This window comes from Ovis canadensis, chromosome 12 (genome assembly GCF_042477335.2).
Source record: "Ovis canadensis isolate MfBH-ARS-UI-01 breed Bighorn chromosome 12, ARS-UI_OviCan_v2, whole genome shotgun sequence".
Classification (NCBI taxonomy): domain Eukaryota; kingdom Metazoa; phylum Chordata; class Mammalia; order Artiodactyla; family Bovidae; genus Ovis; species Ovis canadensis.
Genome location: NC_091256.1, coordinates 49,349,200 through 49,373,160, shown reverse-complemented (window position 1 = coordinate 49,373,160; position 23,961 = coordinate 49,349,200). Strand labels below are relative to the sequence as shown.

The window sequence follows — 23,961 nt, the reverse complement described above, 5'->3', positions numbered from 1 at the left end:
AATTCAATAAATGTTTGTTTAATATATGAATAAAATGAAACCTACTAAGATTACTGAACTTAAAAAATAAATTTTTCAGAAGAAGTAAAAAGGTATCCATTTAACGGATCATTTTGGCCCCCGTAAGAGTTAGGCTGAACACACTTAAAGAAACCTTCAATGATTTAAGGGGTAAAGTCTTATACTTAATCATTGCCCTCACTGAATCCAAAAATATGTGGTAATAAGGTGCCTCGTGGGTTTGCTGGGTTGCTCAGCTGGTAAAGAGTCCACCTGCAATGCAGGAGATCTCGGTTCAATTCCTGGGTCAGGAAGTTCTCCTGGAGAAGGGATGGGCTACCCACTCCAGTATTCTTGGGCTTCACTGCTGGCTCAGCTGGTAAATAATCTGCCTGCAATGCAGGAGACCTGGATTCGATCCCTGGGTTGGGAAGATTCCTCTGGAGGAGGGCATGGCAACCCACTCCAGTGTTCTTGCTTGGAGAATCCCCATGAACAGAGGAGCCTGGCGGACTACAGTCCATGGAATTGCAGAGGCTGATACAACTGAGTGACTAAGTACAGCACAGCACAAAGCACATAGTGGGCGCTCAATAACTGGAGTAAGCAAAAGGATCCATGTGTGGAGGGAAAGACCCTGATACACAGAGGAAGAATGTCATTCCAGGGGAGGATTATTGTTACAGAGATGTGGAGGGTGAAGCAGAATGTGTTTCTGTCAGCATAGCATAATTACCTCTAGGTGATGTCAGTGTGGTTCTACATGAAGGCTGTTTCTCAAGGCTCCTTCCTAACCTGAAACACTCTAAGAGTAATATCAGTTATGAGCGACAGGATAATTCCTGGCATGTTTCTCTTCAGTCATTCCTCTACAGTTGAACAATCGGCCTTTAGCATTACTGTTCTAAGCCCCTTCCCCCTCCAGAGCCTGAGAGAGCTGGTTGTGGAACAGATGTCCCACACTTGCCTCCGGCTGCCCCTGGATTCGGTGTGCACAAGTGGGTCCTTTTCTTTTGAAACATTGCCAACCCCTCCCCCGTCCCGGAAAAGAAACGGGCTTTCTTTTCCATTGCAACCTTTGTCTGCTTCCTCTTTAGGACTGTGGTCTGGCCCACGTGAATATTGAATTAAACTGCAGTAGTCCATAATCTCTATAATGCTGAGGGCATCTCTCCATTTGTAAATGGAAACCTTCTCCATATTTGTTTTATTAGGTTTCTGCAGTTTGCCTGTTTGTTTTTGCTTTGTGGCCCCTTCCACCCAGAACAGGTCCTAAAGATAACCCTTGCACATTTTGTGGCAAGGGCAGCCCTTGCCTGGGTAGACTCTAATTCTACAGGTTTTGAATGTGCCACTTGCTTTGACTGCAAAGACATCTCTAACCATCTTGTGTGTGTGTGTGTGTGTGTGTGTGTGTATCTGTTGAGGTAGGAGCAGGAAGGGATTTCTCTAGAAAGATTCAGGAGACTCATAGCATGTTAGAGCTGAAAGTCCCCTATAAGGTCACTTAGTTTAGAGATTTTCAATCAGGCTTTAGAGGAATCTCCAGGTAGTACAGAGGTGCCTTAAAGACGCTTCTGTATCAAGAGAGAGCTGCTGAATGAAGGTGGAGGTGATTTTTCCTGCCTCCCAAGACCCTAGTAATTTAGTTTTTATCTATTGTTTAAACTGACTCCATGTTCTCATTTTACAGACGAGGTAATGGGGACTGAAAGGAAATGTTAATAGGGTACCGTTCTACTTAGGCTACTGCTGGGTCGCCCTCTTTCTCATCCTTTTGATGTGCTATCACGTGCCTCACAGTGACCTCTTTTTTCCTTCATTCTCCACCCTGACTTCTTCAGCCTCCACAGATGCCATGTTTTCCTGAAAGAATTGAGGCCTCCATTGTGCTTGCTCCTGTGTCTTCTTTCCCCCACCTCAACATCTCTCGTCCATGTCCCTTTTTCCTTCCTTTCCTGTCTCTGAGGAAAGTGTGCCTCTGCACTTTCTCAAGGCAAATCCTTCCACTTGGATCTGCAGTTCTACTTCTTCCTTTTACTGCTAGGATTTTGTCTCAATTTGGGCTAATGTATTCAGTCATTTCCTGTTATCCCGGTATTTTCTCTTTACCTGAGAGAAACATATATGGGTCTTCCTATCATGCAAACAAAACAAACGCAGTAGCAACAAAGAAAGACATTCATTCTGCTTATTATCCATTGCTTTCTAAATGGAGCGCGTGTGTGCATGCTCAGTTGCTTCAGTTGTGTCCAGCTCTTTGTGACCCTAAGGACTGTAGCCCTTCAGGCTCCTCTCTCTATGGGATTCCCCAGGTAAGAATACTGGGTGGGTTGCCACGCCCTCCACCAGGGTATCTTCCCCACCTGAGGATCGAACCAGCATCTCCTTCATCTCCTGCATTGCAGGCAGATTATTTACCAGCTGAGCCACCAGGGAAGCTCCTTCTAAATGGAGTGTGAATCCTCAAACATTCCATCACTGTCCTCTTCTTCCATGTTTTCATACTCCACGTACCAATAAACTATTTTTATTTTCCAACAAGGACAGTACATTTTCTTTACAATCTCCTCCCTGCTATTTCCCACTCAGTCTCATTTGCCTGTTGAAATCTTCCAGAGTCCATCACACACTCTCTCCTCCATGAAGCCTTCCTTGGCTTCCCTCAAGTGAATGTTATCCTGACCTCATTTAAATGCCCATAGTACTATTCCTGAATTACAAGATCCTGCCCTTTTCTATCAGTCTTATTGTAGCTCTGCAGGGCAGGATGACTGTTTCTCATTTTTGTGTCCCTCACAGTGCTTTGTGCATAAGTGTTTGACCTGTCCAATTACATAGCCAGCTGGGCACAGATGGATCTAGAACACATTTCTCTTGATTCTTCATCAAATTTTTTTTTTAGTGTGTTAATAATTGGGTATATGTGATTGACATAAGGGGCATTTTTTCTCTGGTATCCCAAGGTCTCTGGGCTTACATTTTGCTATGACTGAGATTACTTTAACCAAACAACTCTACTAATTGTCCCTCTATTCTGGCAATTTATTCTGCAAGCCAGCTCTCAACTCTGATGGATTAATGCTAACCCATCAGATTAATTAGTGGTAATCTGGGTTATTGTGTTAAGAAGGATTCTGAGGTTAATTAGGTGAAGGGCATAGTGTTTGATTGGGTTTCCCTGATGTCTCAGAGATAAAGAATCTCCTGCAATGCAGGATACATGGGAGACATGGGTTTGATCCCTGAGTTGGGAAGATCCTCTAGAGGAGGAAATAGCAACCCACTCCAGTATTCTTGCCTGGGAAATCCCATGAACAGAGGAGATTGGCAGGCTATAGTCTAAAGGGTCGCAAATGTCTGAGTATGAGTCCCTGAGTCCTAATAGTGTTTGATTAGCAGTGTCTTCAATGGCCATGAGAGGCTAGAATTATGGCATACATGTCAGGTTCTGCTTGTCTATTGGAATGTATGTGGTTTGAATCATAGGAACAGAAGTTCTCTTTCCTCTAGGCCCCTTGGGGAGGTCTCCGTGCATCGATGGTCACATTTGGTGTTTGGACACATTTCAAGATATGCAGTTTTTCTTTATGTGACCCAAGCTGGTTTATGCTGGGACTAAACTAGCATCATGGAAAAGAAATGCAAAAAAGCAAAATGGCTGTCTGAGGAGGCCTTACAAATAGCTGTGAAAAGAAGAGAAGTGAAAAGCAAAGGAGAAAAGGAAAGATATAAGCATCTGAATGCAGAGTTCCAAAGAATAGCAAGAAGAGATAAGAAAGCCTACCTCAGCAATCAATGCAAAGAAATAGAGGAAAACAACAGAATGGGAAAGACTAGAGATCTCTTCAAGAAAATTAGAGATACCAAGGGAATATTTCATGCAAAGATGGGCTCGATAAAGGACAGAAATGGTATGGACCTAACAGAAGCAGAAGATATTAAGAAGAGGTGGCAAGGATACACAGAAGACCTATACAAAAAAGATCTTCATGACCCAGATAATCATGATGGTGTGATCACTCACCTAGAGCCAGATGTCCTGGAATGTGAAGTCAAGTGGGCCTTAGAAAGCATCACTACGAACAAAGCTAGTGGAGGTGATGGAATTCCAGTTGAGCTGTTTCAAATCCTGGAAGATGATGCTGTGAAAGTGCTGCACTCAATATGCCAGCAAATTTGGAAAACTCAGCAGTGGCCACAGGACTGGAAAAGGTCAGTTTTTATTCTAATCCTAAAGAAAGGCAATGCCAAAGAATGCTCAAACTACTGCACAGTTGCACTCATCTCACACTCTAGTAAAGAAATGCTCAAAATTCTCCAAGCCAGGCTCCAGCAATATGTGAACAGAGAACTTCTGATGTTCAAGCTGGTTTTAGAAAAGGCAGAGGAACTAGAGATCAAATTGCCAACATCTGCTGGATCATCGAAAAAGCAACAGAGTTCCAGAAAAACATCTATTTCTGCTTCATTGACTATGCCAAAGCCTTTGACTGTGTGTATCACAATAAACTGTGGAAAATTCTGAAAGAGATGGGAATACCAGACCACCTGACCTGCCTCTTGAGAAACCTATATGCAGGTCAGGAAGCAACAGTTAGAACTGCACATGGAACAACAGACTGGTTCCAAATAGGAAAAGGAGTACATTAAGGCTGTATATTGTCACCCTGCTTATTTAACTTATATGCAGAGTACATCATGAGAAACGCTGGGCTGGAAGAAGCACAAGCTGGAATCAAGATTGCCAGGATCAGTAACCTCAGATATGCAGATGACACCACCCTTATGGCAGAAAGTGAAGAGGAACTGAAAAGCCTCTTAATGAAAGTGAAAGAGGATACTGAGAAAGTTGGCTTAAAGCTCAACATTCAGAAAACGAAGATCATGGCATCTGGTCCCATCGCTTCATGGGAAATAGATGGGGAAACAGTGGAAACAGTGTCAGACTTTATTTTTTTGGGCTCCAAAATCACTGCAGATGGTGATTACAGCCATAAAATTAAAAGATGCTTACTCCTTGGAAGGAAAGTTATGACCAACCTAGACAGCATATTCAAAAGCAGAGATATTACTTTGCCAACAAAGGTTCATCTAGTCAAGGCTATGGTTTTTCCAGTAGTCATGTATGGATGTGAGAGTTGGACTATGAAGAAAGCTTAGCACAGAAGAATTGATGGTTTTGAACTGTGGTATTGGAGAAGACTCTTGGGAGTCCCTTGGACTGCAAGGAGATCCAACCAGTCCATCCTAAAGGAGATCAGTCCTAGGTGTTCATTGGAGGGACTGATGTTGAAGCTGAAACTCCAGTACTTTGGCCACCTCATGCGAAGAGTTGACTCATTGGAAAAGCCCTGATGCTGGGAGGGATTGGGGGCAGGAGGAGAAGTGGGCAACAGAGGATGAGATGGCTGGATGGCATCACTGACTCGATGGAGGTGAGTTTGAGTGAACTCTGGGAGTTGGTGATGGACAGGGAGGCCTGGCATGCTGAGGTTCATGAAGTCGCAAAGAGTCAGACATGACTGATTGAACTGAACTGAAACTAGCACCCCTGGTCTCTCCAGAGCTTTGCTCACTGAATTAGAAAATGAGTGCTTTATTCCTGTTCCAAGTTCTACCCTACTATAATAGACAGCTAGGTCTTTCTCTTAATCTCTTAGGAGCTCTGAGGCCAGGATATCTGACACCATGCTCCTTTTCATTCTTTTGACATCTTTCATTAGCACATTTAAAGCTCATGGGAAATGTTCTTGTTCTCCTGAGAAGAAGGAAAAATAGAAGGTTTGAGGAAATCTGGTGCAAAAAAACTGTCTGGCTGAGCTGTGGAGTTCACAGAGTTTCAGTGACCTCCAGCAGGGCCCCTGTGATTCTCCTGGGTCCCAGGCCAGTCAAGGATGAGCTTTATAGTTGCCTCTCCTCCCTCCTCCCTTCTCCAATCCATACTGTAGTCCTGAGAATATCGCTTTTATTTTCCTCCAGCAACAAAAAAGTCTCCAAACTCACATCCTTTACTTGTGATTGTTCTTGGCATGGGTGGGAACTGCCTGGACCACAAGACTTTGAGTACAGAACTCCCCCTACACTGAGTCTTATGCTGCTTTACTTCAGATAGAGCAGGGCTGGAAAAAGAAGTTGGTATAAGCGGCTCAGTCTTGCAGGCAGAGGCAGAAATTCCTGCACTGTATTCATACTGTTGCCCCACACTGCAGTTTCTTGCTTCAGACCCCCAGAGTTCTGCTGTTAGCCTCCCTTGTCCTGAGCTTTCCTGGCTTGTCTCAGCCACTTCATACTCTTTGACCCTTCGCGGGCATCTTTCCTCCTCTTGGCTTTGGGTGTAGTTTATAAGGCAGCTGATGCACTTCCCACCCAAATTCAGGTGGTGCCCTGCTTAGAGGGAGAGGGTGGGATGATTTGGGAGAATGGCATTGAAACATGTATAATATCATATATGAAACGAATTGCCAGTCCAGGTTCGATGCAGGATACTGGATGCTTGGGGCTGGTGCACTGAGATGACCCAGAGGGATGGTACGGGGAGGGAGGTGGGAGGGGGGTTCAGGATGGGGAGCACGTGTATACTCGTGGCAGATTCATGTTGATGTATGGTAAAACCAATACAATATTGTAAAGTAATTAGCCTCCAATTAAAATAAATAAATTTATATTAAAAAATTTTTTTTCAATGGCCCTTTCTGTCTCCCTGTTCAGCAGATGTTTCTATCTCCTCCTCATGGGTGCCAGCCCTTGTGGAAGAAATTCAGTCTGTTTTTGCACCAGTCAACCATTTTCCAACAGACACACAACAAAGTCACGGAAACCCTACTTACGGTGAATCTCCACAGCCCGCCAAGGTCATCACTCCTCTCAAAGCAGGTGGGCTTTAGCCCTTCCTCCAGACAGCACTTGATGGAAGCCAGGCCAGTGACCCCAGCGCCCACAATTGCAACACGTTTGGCCATGTTGTCCTGTGTGGGGACAATGAAGCAGAACCATTTATTCATAAATGAAAGCCCCACCCCATCCTTGGCTGCTCTAGCGAACCAGGAAAAAGAACAGGAGAGATTAAGGGATTTGCTCCTTTTGAATCCTCTGTAGCTGGTTTCTGGTGTTGTGAATGCTAGGAGGGCAATGTTCAGGTCACTGGTTTAACCCTGTGCTTCGTATGTTCCCACCCCCTCATTCAGAACTCGTGCTAAATAACAGTACGGTTGTCAAGACTGTAGCTTTTGGCAGAATAGCTGGAATCGGATCCTTCAGTACACGGAGTTTCGCGTTCTGCACTGTGCTGCTGCCTCCAGCCTTCCGCCACAAACCTTCGAGTGAAATAATAGAGCAGCAGCCCAGGAAAGGATCACCTTGGCAAACTCAGATTTTTAAAAACACACGAAATCGAATCTCAGATTGGTGTGATGTGATACGAGGTCACCCAGAAGCTGGTGGAGTGGGGTTGAGATGCAGAGCCAAGACACTGGCCACCACGAGCACTGTTACAACACTGCCCTGGGCTGGTCCCTGTCCCTGGCCAGCTGCCAGCGTTCCAGCTGTGCTGTCGTCCTTCTCCTGACTGCTGCCGTGGATGGTCATCAGTGGGAAAGGGAAAGTGTGGGTGGAAAGGTAGGCATGGGGAATTCTCCTCCTGTCTCCACAGGGTCCTGATTCACCTCTAGGAAACCATTGTGTCACCACTGGCACTGATGGAGGGGTATCTGACCTTGGCCATGAGCTAACATGAACTTGTAAGAATGATGAGAGGCAATATAATGTATTGGTTAAGCCAGTGGTCTCCACCAGGGAATGATTTCGTGGAAGACAGTTTTTCCAGGGATTAGGGTGGCTGTGTGGATGGTTCAGGTGGTAATGAAAGCAATGGGGGGAGCGATGGCCAGGGCTAGATGAAGCGTCGCTGCCCTTGCTTGCCCACCCACCCTCCGCTCACCTCCTGCTGTGTGGCAGGGTTCTTAACAGGCCACAGGGGGTTGGAAACCTCTGGGTTAAGCAACCAGACTCTGGACCACATTGTGACATTGGCAAATTATTCTACTCCTCTGTGTATCATAAAAAAACGAAGAGAATGGTAGTGTTTTCCTTGCGGGTTTTGTTAGAATCAAGTGAGTCAACAACACATGACAGTTGGCTTAGAAGTGCTCCTGGGACATAGAAGATTTGTACGGAAATACAAAACACCTCGAATAGCCAAAGCAATCTTGAGAAAGAAGAATGGAACTGGAGGAATCAACTTGCCTGACTTCAGGCTCTACTACAAAGCCACAGTCATCAAGACAGTATGGTACTGGCACAAAGACAGAAGTATAGATCAATGGAACAAAATAGAAATCCCAGAGATAAATCCACACACCTGTGGACACCTTATCTTCGACAAAAGAGGCAAGAATATACAATAGATTAAAGACAATCTCTTTAACAAGTGGTGCTGGGAAAACTGGTCAACCACTTGTAAAAGAATGAAACTAGATCACTTTCTAACACCATACACAAAAATAAACTCAAAATGGATTAAAGATCTAAACGGAAGACCAGAAACTAGAAAACTCCTAGAGGAGAACATAGGCAAAACACTCTCTGACATAAATCACAGCAGGATCCTCTATGATCCACCTCCCAGAATACTGGAAATAAAAGCAAAAATAAACAAATGGGATCTAATTAAAATTAAAAGCTTCTGCACTACAAAGGAAACTATAAGCAAGGTGAAAAGACAGCCTTTGGAATGGGAGAAAATAATAGCAAATGAAGCAACTGACAAACAACTAATCTCAAAAATATACAAGCAACTTATGCAGCTCAATTCCAGAAAAATAAATGACCCAATCAAAAAATGGGCCAAAGAACTAAATAGACATTTCTCCAAAGAAGACATATGGATGGCTAACAAACATATAAAAAGATGCTCAACATCACTCATTATTAGAGAAATGCAAATCAAAACCACAATGAGGTACCACTTCACACCAGTCAGAATGGCTGCAATCCAAGTCTACAAGCAATAAATGCTGGAGAGCGTGTGCAGAAAAGGGAACCCTCTTACACTGTTGGTGGGAACGCAAACTAGTACAGCCACAATGGAGAACAGTGTGGAGATTCCTTAAAAAATTGCAAATAGAACTGCCTTATGACCCAGCAATTCCACTGCAGGGCATACACACCGAGGAAACCAGAATTGAAAGAAACACGTGTACTCCAATGTTCATCGTAGCACTGTTTATAATAGCCAGGACATGGAAACAACCTAGATGTCCATCAGCAGATGAGTGTATAAGAAAGCTGTGGTACATATACACAGTGGAGTATTACTCAGCCATTAAAAAGAATACATTTGAATCAGTTCTAATGAGGTGGATGAAGCTGGAGCCGATTATACAGAGTGAAGTAAGCCAGAAAGAAAAACACCAATACAGTATACTAACACATATATATGGAATTTAGAAATGGTAATTTTAAAATTTTATTTTTTTTAATATGCTATCTAGCTAATGGTAATGATAACCCTCTATGTGAGACAGCAAAAGAGACACAGATGTATAGAATGGACTTTTAGACTCTGTGGGAGAGGGAGTGGGTGGGATGATTTGGGAGAATGGCATTGAAACATGTATACTATCAAGTAAGAAATGAATCATCAGTCTATGTTCGATACAGGATACAGGATGCTTGGGGCTGGTACACGGGGATGATCCAGAGAGATGATATGGGGTGGGAGGTGGGAGGGGGTTCAGGACTGGGAACTCATGTACACCCGTGGCGGAATCATGTCAATGTATGGCAAAACCAATACAGTATTGTAAAGCAACATAAAGTAAAAAAAAAAAAAAAACAATTAAAAAAATAAAATCTACAGTAGAGATTTGCCATAAAAAAGAAAATCCTCAATAAATAGAAGCTATTGTAAGTATAAAAACATTTCCCTAAATCAGCTTCCTCTTTGCCTTTCCCATCACTGAGCCTCTGTTCTTTAAATTCCTATAGCATTTTGGTCAATACACACAAGCTCAACTCTTTCTCATGTGATTTTAGCTGTTGTTCCCCCCAATTTTTGGGGGACATTTTTCTCTCCCCAAGTTAGTAAATTTTTAAACCAGATGGATCAAAGAGTAGATGCAAAATTACCTCAAAGATACTATCTTCCTGAACATTTGCATTTCCTTATCTCACAGATGAGCTTGTTCCACAAAACTGAATATACATTTTTGTTTTTCAGGATTGAGACACAGAGTAGTTCAAGTTCAGAGACTTCATCTGATTCGTACTCTGCTGTAACCCCAGGGTCTAGGGCTGCGCTTGGAACATAGAAATTGATGCTTCAGTTCAGTTCAGTTCAGTCGCTCAGTTGTGTCCGACTCTTTGCAACCCCCAAAATCATAGCACGCCAGGCCTCCCTGTCCATCACCAACTCCTGGAGCTTACTCAAACCCATGTCCATCGAGTCGGTGATGCCATCCAGCCATCTCATCCTGTGTCATTCCCTTCTCCTCCTGCCCCCAGTCCCTCCCAGCATCAGGGTCTTTTCCAATGAGACAACTCTTCGCATGAGGTGGCCGAAGTATTGGAGTTTCAGCTTCAGCATCAGTCCTTCCAATGAACACCCAGGACTGATCTCCTTTAGGATGGACTGGTTGGATCTCCTTGCAGTCCAAGGGACTTTCAAGAGTCTTCTCCAATACCACAGTTCAAAAGCCTAAATTCTTTGGCACTCAGCTTTCTTCACAGTCCAGCTCTCTCATCCATACATGACTACTGGAAAAGTCATAGCCTTGACTAGATGGACCTTTGTTGGCAAAGTAATGTCTCTGCTTTTTAATATGCTATCTAGGTTGGTCATAACTTTCCTTCCAAGGAATAAGCGTCTTTTAATTTCATGGCTGCAATCGCCAACTGCAGTGATTTTGGAGCCCAAAAATATAAAGTCTGACACTATTTCCACTGTTTCCCCATCTATTTCCCATGAAGTGATGGGACCAGATGCCATGATCTTCATTTTCTGAATGTTGAGCTTTAAGCCAACTTTTTCACTCTCCTCTTTCACTTTCATCAAGAGGCTCTTTAGTTCTTCTTCACTTTCTGCCATAAGGGTGGTGTCATCTGCATATCTGAGGTTACTGATATTTCTCCCAGCAATCTTGATTCCAGCTTGTGTTTCTTCCAGCCCAGTGTTTCTCATGATGTACTCTGCATATAAGTTAAATAAGCAGGGTAACAATATACAGCCTTAATGTACTCCTTTTCCTATTTGGAACCAGTCTGTTGTTCCATGTGCAGTTCTAACTGTTGCTTCCTGACCTGCATATAAGTTTCTCAAGAGGCAGGTCAGGTGATCTGGTATTCCCATCTCTTTCAGAATTTTCCACAGCTTGTTGGATCCACACAGTCAAAGGCTTTGGCATAGTCAATAAAGCAGAAATAGATGTTTTTCTGGAACTCTCTTGCTTTTTTGATGATCCAGCGGATGTTGGCAATTTGATCTCTGGTTCCTCTGCCTTTTCTAAAACGAGTTTGAACATCTGGAGGTTCGTGATTCACGTATTGCTGAAGCCTGGCTTGGAGAATTTTGAGCATTACTTTACTAGTGTGTGAGATGAGTGCAGTTGATGCTTAGTACCCCCAAATATTTCTCTTTATATATATATATGTTTTTAAAAGTTTTATTTTTTGACTACTCCGTGTGCATGTGGGGTCTTCATTCTCCAACCAGGGATTGAATCCTTGTCCCCATGCAGTGGAAGTGCAGTCTTAAGCACTGGACTGCCAAGTAAGTCCCCACAAATATTTCTTGAATGAAATGAAAAGGCCCATTTGTTTAGGTATCATATGAAAGTGTTATACAGCCAATTTGCTTCAGCTGGATTTGATTTACTGGGGAAAGTTAGTAGATTCCCTTTGGGGGAAGTCGTGCTCTAGCTGCTAATGGAATGGCCTTGAGCTCACTTTATAAAAGAGAGTATCTGTACTGACTCTTATTCCAAGGGCCTGACACAGTACTTTAAGTATTTGCCTTTAAACATTTGAAGAATCATCATGGACAGATTAGAATTATGGCCAATTATGCATTTGAAGATGTTACAGGGAGGCAAATTTTAGGTCACTATAAGCACTTTCCAGCATTTCAAGCTCTGATATTTATTTTGTTCATTCAGAGTCTGTATGATGGTTTTTGGGGAAATTTCATAAGTAGGAAATTAGTAGGTAATGTGGAGAGTGGAATCTAATGCCCTAGAGGGTCTTATCAAGCCAGATTCTATGATTCATCTTCTGATCACCCTTCAAACACTCAATGAGGGGCTTCTACGCTGCTAGGCCCTAGGCAAGGTATTCAGGGGTACAAAAAAATCAATAAGGCATGATGCCTTCTTTAGCTGTCATTCAGTGGGAAAGTAAGATTTGAAAATAAATACCACATTCTGTGTCAAGTACTAACACAGAGATATGTTTCACATGTGCTTTGCAATAAGAGCATGATGAAAGAGGTGGTAATACTGACTTTGGGTAAGTAGGAAAGCAACACAGAAGTGTACTGTTGCTCCAGGATTTGAATGATGAAAAGAAGTCCAGTGGGCAGAGGAGTGGAGGAAGTGCCCTCCAGAGAGAGGTAGCAGTGAGAGTAAGGGCCAGAGATTGGCCATAGAGGCATCATGACCATTTGACTCTATGGAGGCTGGACTCTAAGAAGGGCTATTTTTTTGACTCCTGTTAGAAACAGCATGTTCCCCACATGAGAGGACTGTATTACTGTGTTGATTTACTGGATTGTATATGTTTAGTCTTCTTTCTGCATAAGCCTATATGTTTCTTCACAGAAGGCCATTTTCTTTGACTAGTCTCTTATTTTCTCATAGCATCTAGCTGCGTGCTTGGCCTGGACTAGTAGTTGCATAAATATTTGGCAATGGGTTGATTTCCTGACAGGTACAATGAATTAATTCATCACCTTATATCTTTTTAATTAAAAAAATAGTTGAGTAAATATCTTCTGGGAGCTAATATCCTGGGTCAGACAGTCTGTCCTCAAAATGACTTTCTATCAAATGTACAATCCATAGACATTCCCTCCCCAGGTCATCACTGCTACTCAGTGTGGGCCAGATGCAGCCAGCCTTTTTGGAGGAGTAAACAGCCCTGTGGATTTCTTATGGGAAAGCAGGGTACTTGGGAGGCAGACCTGAGCTGGGAGTTTAGTGTTGGCTAATTGCCAGCAGCGTGATATTATACAAGTAATTTGTTTCTGGGTCTCAGTTTCCTTCTAAAATGAAGCTGGTTGTGATTGACATATATACACTTGGTTGGTGTGTTGCTGTGTGTGTGTGCGATTTTTTTCTGACTCTTTGTGACTCCATGGACTGTAGCCTGCCAGGCTCCTCTCTTCCCGGCAATAACATATATACACTGCTGCTGCTGCTGCTAAGTCGCTTCAGTCATGTCCGACTCTGTGTGACCCCATAGACAGCAGCCCACCAGGCTCCCCTGTCCCTGGGATTCTCTAGGCAAGAATACTGGAGTAGGTTGCCATTTCCTTCTCCAGTGCATGAAAGTGAAAAGTGAAAGTGAAGTCGCTCAATCATGTCAGACTCTTAGCAACCCCATGGACTGCAGCCTACCAGGCTCCTCCATCCATGGGATTTTCCAGGCAAGAGTACACTAGATATGTTAAAATACACTAGATAAATGGAAAATAGATAACTAGTGAAAACTTGCTGTATAGCACAGGGCACTCGGTTTGGTGCTTTGTGGTGACCTAGATGGATGGGATGTGGGGGAGAGCAGGGAGGGAGGCCCTAGAGGGAAGTGATATATGTATACATATAACTGATTCATTTCACTGAACAGCAGAGACTAACACAACATTGTAAAGCAATTATATTCCAATAAAAATAAATAAAAAATATAGCTATAAGTTGAACCTGTTGTAGGAATGAATCAACAGATGTGTAAAACACTTTAGCACAGTACTTGGGACATTCTTATCTCAGAACAGAAGTTGCTATGTTATTTTTACATTTTCAGGAGCATTTTCTTGAATCTGATATTTTTGTAGATATCTGCCTTGACAATTTTGGGTTTATTTATTTGGAATAAGAGAGTATTGGGACAACTAGAAATATATAGCTAAAGGTTGTGTTCTAGCAAGTGAAGGAAATGAGTAGGGAAATAAAAGAATTGATGATAAGAGAAGGAAAGAGAGAAAAAGATAAAAGGAGAAAAAATAGGTTCCAAATCACCCTTCAGGACTTTTCTTTTTATTTCTTTCCATTTTCATTTCAGATCTACTTGATGTGTTTCCATATTCTCACATGAATTGTTCTCATGTCTGGAAAAGCAAACATGAGTAAACACGAGCACATATGCCCTCAAGGTGATACCACATTCACATGCTAATGAAAATTAATGCTTCCAATCATTCCTTCAAGTATTGATACTTCTATGAAACCAAAGTGATTAAAAAAATTAATAAGTGCTTTTTAGAAAAAGTAATGTCTGCCTTTATTATTTCTTTTAACTAAAAATCATTTCTAGTCACTGACTGCGGTAGGTTAGACAAAGTGACTGATAACAGAGTAGGGAATTTTGTTAAGGTGAAAAATACTCTAATGCCACTGATTAGTGTTATTTCACATGCTAACACAAAATGAATATTAAAAATACTATTGCTTCTAATGTGAATATACAATAAAAATTTGGCCATTCCTTTGCTGGAGATTTTAAAAGCAGTGTATCATCACCATCATCATTATTATTTCAGTGAAGAAAGCCTCATCAAAGCTGACTAAATATGAAAGAAGTAATAAAAATAAAAAGTATGACCAAATTGGTGAAGTGTCCACTGAATGAAAGTGAGTTTATAAAAAACATCAAGCAAAATAACTTAAGCAACACAAAATTGCTAAATGAGTTGAGAAATTACTGTCGGTTACATCAAAGTTACCGATATTTAACCATGGCGGTTACAAGCAAACCACTGGTATTTTCCTAAGCATTTTACATCACTGCCTCTACTTCAAAAGAAGTAAGATGCAAAAATATAATGTACCAGCCAGGCTTTTTGGAGAAGTAAACATCCCTGTGGATTTCTTATGGGAAAGTAGGGTACTTGGGAGTCAGACCTGAGCTGGAAGTTTAGTGTTGGCTAATTGCCAGCAGTGTGATGTTATACAAGTAATTTGTTTCTGGGTCTCAGTTTCCTTCTAAAATGAAGCTGGTTGCGATTGACATATATACACTCGGTTGACGTGTTGCTGTGTGCGTGTGCGAGACTGAGTGCCTCCGTTGGTTTATTAGGATGATATAGGGGGTTAGAACATGAGGCTAGGGCTGTCATTCCCAGAATTGTGTGCAGAGGTACTGAGTTATTTCAAAAATTTGAGGAAAGTGTAGTAATTCTCCGTGTCTTTTGAATACCAAAGTATTAGCTGGAGGTAGTTCACAATTTTTGTATCAGATAGGGATGTGTTCTATTCCATGATGTAACATCTTTGCAAACCTAGGTTTCTGACTGTTGCAATGTTAAAAAGTGAACAGTTGAGGTAGAACAGAAAATGATCTGATTCCAAGAGTTGAGCAGTGCTGTGTGCACCTCATTATTAAGTAACTGCGATTATTCAAATATAAAATAAAAATACCACTTTCCTTTAAGTTTGTGTATTATTATTTTAAACAACTACAAAGTTGATTGAAAAAGAACAAAAGTATAAATAGAGAACAGAATAAAAATACAAATACAAAGAACAGAAATACATAAGTTGTTTGGATGTGACTATTTAATAAGAGGAACTATAGCTTGGGGGCCCTGTGACAAAATTACTTTCACACTAAAGAGCCCCTTGAACCTAGGAGGTTTGGGAATCTTTGGGTTATAGTCTTTCCTTCTGAATATATTTTAATTGATCAGGAGACCTTATCTACTGGTTTCAAGAAATGCAAGCTATCCTATACCTAGTCCAGCAGTTAACCAGTGTTAAAGGTTTCTGGTGTGACTCATCTATGTATTTCAAAGGAAGCCATCTTCACTGGTGCTGACAGGCTTCTTGTTTAGGCGCCAGTCATGTTTAGTCACTAAGTCGTGACTCTTTTGCCACCCCATAGACTGTAGCCCGCCAGTCTCCTCTGTCCATGGGATTTCCCAGGCAAGAATACTGGAGAGGGTTGCCATTGCCTTCTCCAGGGTATCTTCCCAACCCAGGGATCAAACTCTCATCTCCTGCACTGGCAGGCAGATTCTTTACCTCTGAGCCTCCAGGGAAGCCAGACAGGCTTGTAACCAGTCCATCATTTGTACATCACGACCTGCCCCTTCCCCTTTCTCTCTTTCTGTCTCTCTGTCCTATGTTGTGTCTCTCGTCCCCTCTCTCACACATGGACATATACACACATTTCTTATCAGGTGGTTGTTTTGGAAGAGTCTGGAGGAGGGGGGAACAGCTGCTGGAGGTTAGAAATCCCAGAGGATGGCCCTGGCCCTGCTCTGGGATTTCTAACCTCCAGCAGCTGTTTCCCCCTCCTCCAGCCTCTTCCGAAACACAACCACTTGATAAGAAAAGTTCTGCCAGGTACTAAATTCACCATACCAGTTACAAGGCCACAGATATTCCCTCGGCTGGAGGGGAAACTAGCAAATAACAAAGGATAGACAGTCTCTCCATCTGTAAATCAGATGGCATTCAACCGGATATCTACAAGAGAGTTTTGAAACTCTCAAAATTAATACTCCTGTGAATTTAACTGAGTGAAAAAAAGACAACATGCAACATAAATTGGTCAGATTCGAAAGGGAGGGGTCATTGCCTCTATCTCCGAGCTCATGCCAATATTTGGTAGACAAACCCCCAAAGCATTGTCTGACACCAAGTTAGAAGCTATTAATGGAAGCTCTTGAGAAAAAGTACTGATTTCCCTTTGCATTAGGAATACATGTTTTCCCCTTGATTAACCACTTAGTAGTCTACCCAGCAATGTACTTACCAGTGTACACAGAAGACTTGGTACTATCTGACTTTACCGTCCTGTTACAAGTACTCAAGCACATACCCCTCTTTGTCCTTTGGGATGGGGAGTGACTTTATAGCTCTCCACAGATCAAGGGAGTGGCATTCTGCTGAGGGGACTCTGTCCTGAAGCACAATAACAAAACAGGAAAAATCTGGGCCCCACCTCCCTAAAGCAAAAGAATCAGAGGTTATATCTGGTTGTTTACTTTATGTACCTGAAATTCCTGATGCCAAGTCCTGGCCACAGTTAAGAGTTTGCTGAAATGAAACTGAATGATCCAGAGCCAGTGTTGTCCTAGGCATCCCAGGTTCACTGGATGAACCCTGTCTAAGATAAGGAATGTTATGCAGAATTTGCAATCTAAGTTTAGCCATTATTTATATTTTAACTTGATTAATTGCAACAGTGAAATGCTAAGATAAATACTGGTGATATGTACTTTAGACTCACTCTTTTCCCTGCAAAAGAGAAATTATTTTAGGGAGTAACAGCAGCATATTCATTGTTCCTAGATTTCATTCTTAAAAGAGGAGGGAATAAATAAAATAAGGCAATTATGACAACAGCTGCTTCACTGAAGAGTCACTTTTAAACATTTTGATCCATTTCTCATTTAGAGAAAATGCTTATTGTTTCCAAGTCATGCTTCACCCATATTAGTATTCAGTTTTTTCTGTGTTAATTTATTTATATATTTTTATTGTTTTTTAAAATTAATTTCTATTGGAGTACAGTTGGTATACAATGTTGTGGCAGTTTCAGGCGTACAGCAAAGGGAATCAGTTATACATTTACATATATCCACTCTTTTTTAGATTCTTTTTCCATATAGGGCAGTACAGAGTATTGAGTAGAGTTCCCTTCGTTATACAGTAAGTCCCCATTAGTTATCTGTTTTATATGTGGTAGTATGTTTATGTCCATCCCAGCTTCCCATCTTTAAGGACTTGACTGCAGATGATTGCCAAAGCACTTGGGAAGTATAACAAATGTATGAAAAGAGCACAGTCTTTGGCATCAGAAGTCCTGGGTTTAAGTAAAGTTTCACCAGGCACTATTAGAGTAACCTTGGGAAAATTATTTAACTTTTTAAACCTTTAATTTCCTCAGTTTAAGACTTGCTTCACATAGTTGTGGTGGGGACTGGATGAGACATCTGTATAGAGTCTTGTACACAGTACACACGTTGCGGATGGCTGTGATGGTGATGATGGTGATGCTACTGCTAGACCAGATAAGGTGTCTTGATTTTTGATTTACAATATTGAAATGACTTTCACAGGTACAGAGACTACACTCCAAGACTGATTGGTAAGACTGAAGCATGGAGAAGGTTCTGGAAAGACAAATCTCCCCCCCCCCCTTGATTTTCAATGTAGTTTCATTACACCCTTTAGCCCTATATTCAGAGGGCCTTCTGTATCATTGGGTCTGTTGCTGGCTCACAACACTTACCCTTTGCCTTGTTTCTGGCTTATTGAAGACTTGGCACCGAAATAGCATTGTTGGCTTTGTTGAGCCCAGCTGCCTTCCTGTAGCTATGAAGATGATAGTATTTGGATGATTTCAAAGTTTAATTTTTACCCTGAAATTAAGACTTCAAGACGACTGTTAGTTCAAGTGTTTTTAAAAGTCGTGAGTCATGGATACCTTGAGAGCCAGGGCCACGATTAATGTCCCAAACCCCAGTGCTTAGGCACTTACCTTGATTGTTCATGCACCCTTGGTGCCCACCAAGGAGGTCCCAAGGCCTTACCAGGCAAGCTGCTAACATGAGTGGAAACAAAAATTTTATAGTGTTGGTTGTGTATAAACCTAGCACCTCATTGATCATAGCACCTCATTTTCCATAATTATCAAGAAACTTAAGTAATTAAAAATGAAAAGACTGGCCTTCAACAGCACCATCCTGTTTTTCCTTCCTTCTGATTTTAGGGTTTATTGGCAATTAGTTGTACTTGTGGCCTTGGGATGGTGAAATCTATCCGGGCCCCCTTTTGAAACAAACCTAGACCCTAAGAAACTGAACTGGTGGATGACGATGATCTTTAGGAAGCAACTTGGAATTTCTGCCCTTTAGGTATATGGTAGGATTGAACTTCTTGGTCCCTTAGTGGTTGGTTGGGAACATGTGACTAGTTCTGGTCAGTGAACTATGAACCAAAGTATCAAGTGTCTTTTCTGGGCTCAGAGGATTTAATTGCTGGTATGAGATCCCATAGAACTTTCATTTCCTTCAGTGCGGTTAAGGAGAAACTTTCAACATGGCTGTTCCATTAACCTGGATGCTTTGAGTAACTATGATGAGCAGAGCTTAACTCCCAATGGATATATAGCATGAAAGAGAAAGAGTCTTTGTCTTATTTCAAAGTTTTGAGATTTAAGGATTTGTTGTTAATGCATCACACCTTGCTTGTAATGACTGATGTGCTAGAGGGATGTTTGTTTGCTCCTTCATTGCATTTTTAAGTAATCTTCTGAAGTCTCACTTCCCTTCCTTTCTTCCCCTGTTCTGTTCATATGTAAAGCCACAGAATTTCAAAGTTAAAAGAGAGCATAGAATTCACTCAGTTTTAGTCCCAGTTGTAAATTGGACCTACCCATTGCAATTCTTTTCTTTCTCCCTCTAAAAAGTTAAAACAGTCACAACTCCTTACTCTTCAACTCCCCCACACCAAAAGCATCAAGAAGCTCCCGGTGCCATTGTCTGTATATATATATATAAATACACGTGTTCTTAAGTGGAGTTAATTCCCTAAGTGCCTTTCATGTTGAGGCTGTTTTTCTTTTTGTGAGAATACACCTACAGAACAGTAGCATTGAAAGGGGAGGTGGAAATAGTACCATGCCTACTTAAGGCCAATTATTTTGCTTGAAATGGGTCTTTTCTCTTCGACAGTGGTGAATCAGTGATTCACACCTCTGCCATCTAAGGATGAGAGCAAATAGCAGCCACTTTAAGTTCCCTTAGACGTCTTTGTAGCTTGATGAAAATTTTGTGGGAAAGTCTGCAACAGTGAGTTAGAAACTGTTATAACACTTAAGGTGCTATTATATTTTGTAACTGCCTAAGAAGTTTGTATGGATGTGAGAGTTGGACTGTGAAGAAGGCTGAGCGCTGAAGAATTGATGCTTTTGAACTGTGGTGTTGGAGAAGACTCTTGAGAGTCCCTTGGACTGCAAGGAGATCCAACCAGTCCATTCTGAAGGAGATCAGCCCTGGGATTTCTTTGGAAGGAATGATGCTAAAGCTGAAACTCCAATACTCTGGCCACCTCATGTGAAGAGTTGACTCATTGTAAAAGACTCTGATGCTGGGAGGGATTGGGGGCAGGAGGAGAAGGGGACGACAGAGGATGAGATGGCTGGATGGCATCACTGACTCGATGGACGTGAGTCTGAGTGAACTCCGGGAGTTGGTGATGGACTGGGAGGCCTGGTGTGCTGCGATTCATGGGATTGCAAAGAGTCGGACACCACTGAGCGACTGAACTGAACTGAAGAAGTTTGTAATTAATGGGAAATGTTTACATGGTGACATATGTGGGAACCTTCAATTTGTGAACTTTCAAAGACACAAATGTGCATTTGTGTGTCCAATTGTGTAAGGTAGTTCACGTGTCTGGTGTACATTGTCATGTGTGCATCTTCTACAAGTGGTTGTGCTTTTGTGTACTTTACTGTGCAGAGTACAGTATCTTTACTTCAAGCTCAGGATATCTGGAAGCAAGCATAAAGCAGTGGTGATGTAAGTGGTTCTACTGTCCTTTTCAAGGTACTGTATCATAAGATTAAATTTTTAAATTATTTTTTGTGTGTTTTTTTAAAATGTATTATTTGTGTGAAAAGTATAATAAACCTATTATGGTATGGTACTATATAGCCAATTGTGTTGGTGGGTTCCTAAGCTAACTTGGTTGGGCTTACAAACAAATTGAACTTACCAGTGCACTCTGGTAATGGAACCCATTTGTACCTAGTGGACTTACTGTATTTAGAATAGCAGCGAGGGGTGAAGCAGAAAGAACACTGGTGAGAAATCAGGGTTTGTTAGTATTCTGTGCAGAGTAGAACAGTCATCCTTGTTTTGCCTAACACCTGAGGCCGTGGTAAGGATTAGGTTAGAGAATAATTGTGGAAGTGCTTTGTAAGTACTACAGAACGCAATTATCTAAATCTTTAAAGTGTGCATCTGGCTTTTCTTGCTCATCATGGTATTCCCAGCTATAGCATGGTCCTTTCTATGTCTGCATTAGACTCTGTGCTATTACTTTTTTGTCCCAAACCAATGTAAGTGCAGGGCTTAGCTCCTCCTCTATTCCACAAAATGTCTAGCTCCACTCAGTATTTGTGTGTGTGTGTGTGTGTGTGTGCGTGTGCGTATTTAATAGCTCTACTGACTAGCTGAAGAATCACAGGGAGAGGTTGCATGGCCTCCTACCCAACATTCTGCTATCCTGCTGGTTCTTTTCTTTCTTTCTGTTCTTATTTTCTTTCCTTCCATCCTCTTTTAAAAAGCCTGAACCTTTCTCTCTTCTGAAGAATTTCATTTTGTTCCAAACTCAAGTCTCTTTTGCCCCCAGGCACTGGTAAGAATATTTTTTTTCAAACAAATGTTGTCTCCATTCTTATTTAGATACCTTAATACCTAAGTTAACATACTTATGACTGTAGATATTCATACAATTTTATGTTATTTTATTAGACACACAAATATATTAAAACTATTTTTGAACCTTCTTTGACAACTTGCATTACATCAACTTCTTAGTTCTCTTGTGGATCAGCCTTGGATATAAGATGGACAATGCAAAATGAAGAAATAATAAATGGTTCTTTTGTTGATTCATCATCCTTCAAATCATCATTAGCACAGGCTGCAGTCAGACAGTTCTGGCAGTAAAACCCAGATGGGCTTGCTTATAACCCACATAACTTGGAAAAGCCCTTTTGCCACTATGTCTCAATTTCCAGGTATATAAAATAGGTTATGAGGATTAAATATGATGAAATTAAATTGAATTCTTTGTAATATTTAGAACATAATAAATGATCAGTATATGACTTTTTATTATTTTCTCCAGTTTCTTTAGGTTGCTAAACTTGAAGTAGTTCCACAATAAGAGAAATTAATGATCCTATAGAATCAATTACTTTCTACTGGCTAGTAGCCCAAAGAATAGGAATGTCTAACAATTAAAGCTCTGTTTAATAGTTATAATTAAAATTCCTCTCCCAGAATATGTGACAGATATAGATGGATATCTGGGTGTGAAAACACAAGTTTTGGGTGTATACTTCTCACCCACAAGATACAGCAGCCCGTCTTTATTGCAGTTTATTTGAAGTGATAGAGGAAGCAATACCAGCTGGTATTCAGGGGACATGACTATTCACGTGGCCCTGGATGGTGACCTGAGTTCTTTGAATCTCTGTTTTCATATCTGAGAGCATTCTCTTTAGTCTCTTCCATTCTTAAAATGACCCAGTGACTTGCAGTGATCCTTTGGTTCCAAAATATGATTCCTATTACTGCTTTACCCTGAGGAGTGCCAAAGCAGCCTTTTCTGTGTGTTTTCTGGAAGTTGGGTTTGGTAGCTTCTTGGCACAAAATTGTTACCTTTGCTGTTTGTGCTGCTGCTGCTGCTGCTAAGTCGTTTCAGTCGTGTTCAACTCTGTGCGACCCCATAGACGGCAGCCCAACAAGCTCCTCTGTCCCTGGGATTCTCCAGACAAGAATACTGGAGTGGGTTGCCATTTCCTTCTCCAATGCATGAAAGTGAAAAGTGAGAGTGAAGTCGCTCAGTCGCGTCCGACTCTTAGCGACCCCATGGACTGCAGCCCACCAGGCTCCTCCATCCATGGGATTCTCCAGGCAAGAGTACTGGAGTGGGGTGCCATGCTGTTAGTGCTAGTGAACTACAAAAGGCATTCTATTTAACCATTATTAAAAAAATTGACAGTTAACGAATTATGTTAAAACCATAGAATATTATACTTACTGGGAATTAGTGATCATCTGACCCCTTTTCTCTGCTCAGTTGAGAAAACTCAGTCTCAGAAAACTGAGGTGACTTCTTTAGGAGCTACAGAAGTAACCTAATAGAAGGCAGGAGTGTAAACACTATTGCAAGATTGAAACAAAGTGGTTTGGGAACACAGAGGGGGAGGAGATATATTCTGGCCGGAGGGACTGGGGAAAGCATTTGACCTGGCACTGTAGGAAGGACAGGATCTTATTAGAGTCTTGGGGAGGCAAGAGTAGATAGCGTGGAGAAAGGGCAGCAAGTGAGGCAAGGTGTGAAGGGAGGTGTGAAGACATCACAGTGGGAGGAATGCTGGGAAGGGAAGCGACAGCTGGTGTGGGGAATTCTGAATAAAAAATGATGGAGAGCCACTGAAGGTTTCTGAGGAAAGGAGTAAGGTGTCAGCAGGAAAGGAGAACTCCATAGCGTCTCCTTGTTGGTACGCTCACAAATACCTTTGAGTCTTGGCTTTTAGGGACTGGAAGTTTTGGGGCAAGGGGAAGGGACACTAATATCTCAGAATTGGTTGTGGAAGAAACTGATGACTAACTAGGTAAATTAATCTAAAAACGCTGATTCCACCAAGTAAAGAATATAAAAATAATATTATGAAACTATGGTAACCATGAGAATGCGTTTTATAGATATTTCACAATAGGGAATGTGATTAACCAAGGGTGTTAGCTACTGTACTTGAGATGCATTGCTGCACTCAGGTCACTTTCCCCATGAGCTGCTTTCAGTCAGTGATGACAGCACAGAGACTGAAGCATTTCATTCACAGGAGAGTCAGGGCTTCTCTGATGGCTTGAAGTGTCCCCAGTGGCTCCGCCAATTCTTCTTTAGACTGCGCAACAGTCTATGATGTTTCTATCCACCCATCTTCCCTCTCTCCTTCATTCAGGGTCAGACTTGCATTGCTGTTCAGTGACTCTTTCAG

The 23,961-nt window shown here is 41.7% G+C and overlaps 1 protein-coding gene and 1 long non-coding RNA gene across 3 annotated transcripts in view; both read right to left on the bottom strand.

Moving 5' to 3' along the window:
* Nucleotides 1–17,189, bottom strand: part of FMO1 (flavin containing dimethylaniline monoxygenase 1) — a 39,099-nt gene extending 21,910 nt beyond the window's left edge. The window contains exons 1-2 of one of the 2 annotated variants that reach the window (XM_069544696.1): nt 16,969–17,189; nt 6,831–6,968 (exon numbers count right to left, since the gene is read on the bottom strand). In XM_069544696.1, the coding sequence (XP_069400797.1) occupies nt 6,831–6,962 (132 nt within the window). In that variant the 5' untranslated portion in view covers nt 6,963–6,968; nt 16,969–17,189. Of the gene's footprint in view, nt 1–6,777; nt 6,969–16,968 lie in introns of both variants that reach the window. The other variant, XM_069544697.1, reaches the window with a different exon arrangement.
* Nucleotides 17,190–17,209: 20 nt separating this feature from the next.
* LOC138416035 (uncharacterized) lies at nt 17,210–23,118 on the bottom strand. The gene is made up of 3 exons (XR_011247483.1): nt 22,998–23,118; nt 18,451–18,533; nt 17,210–17,322 (listed from the first exon to the last, which is right to left on the bottom strand). It is a non-coding gene; the product is annotated as an uncharacterized lncRNA (long non-coding RNA).
* Between the last annotated feature and the right edge of the window lie 843 nt (nt 23,119–23,961).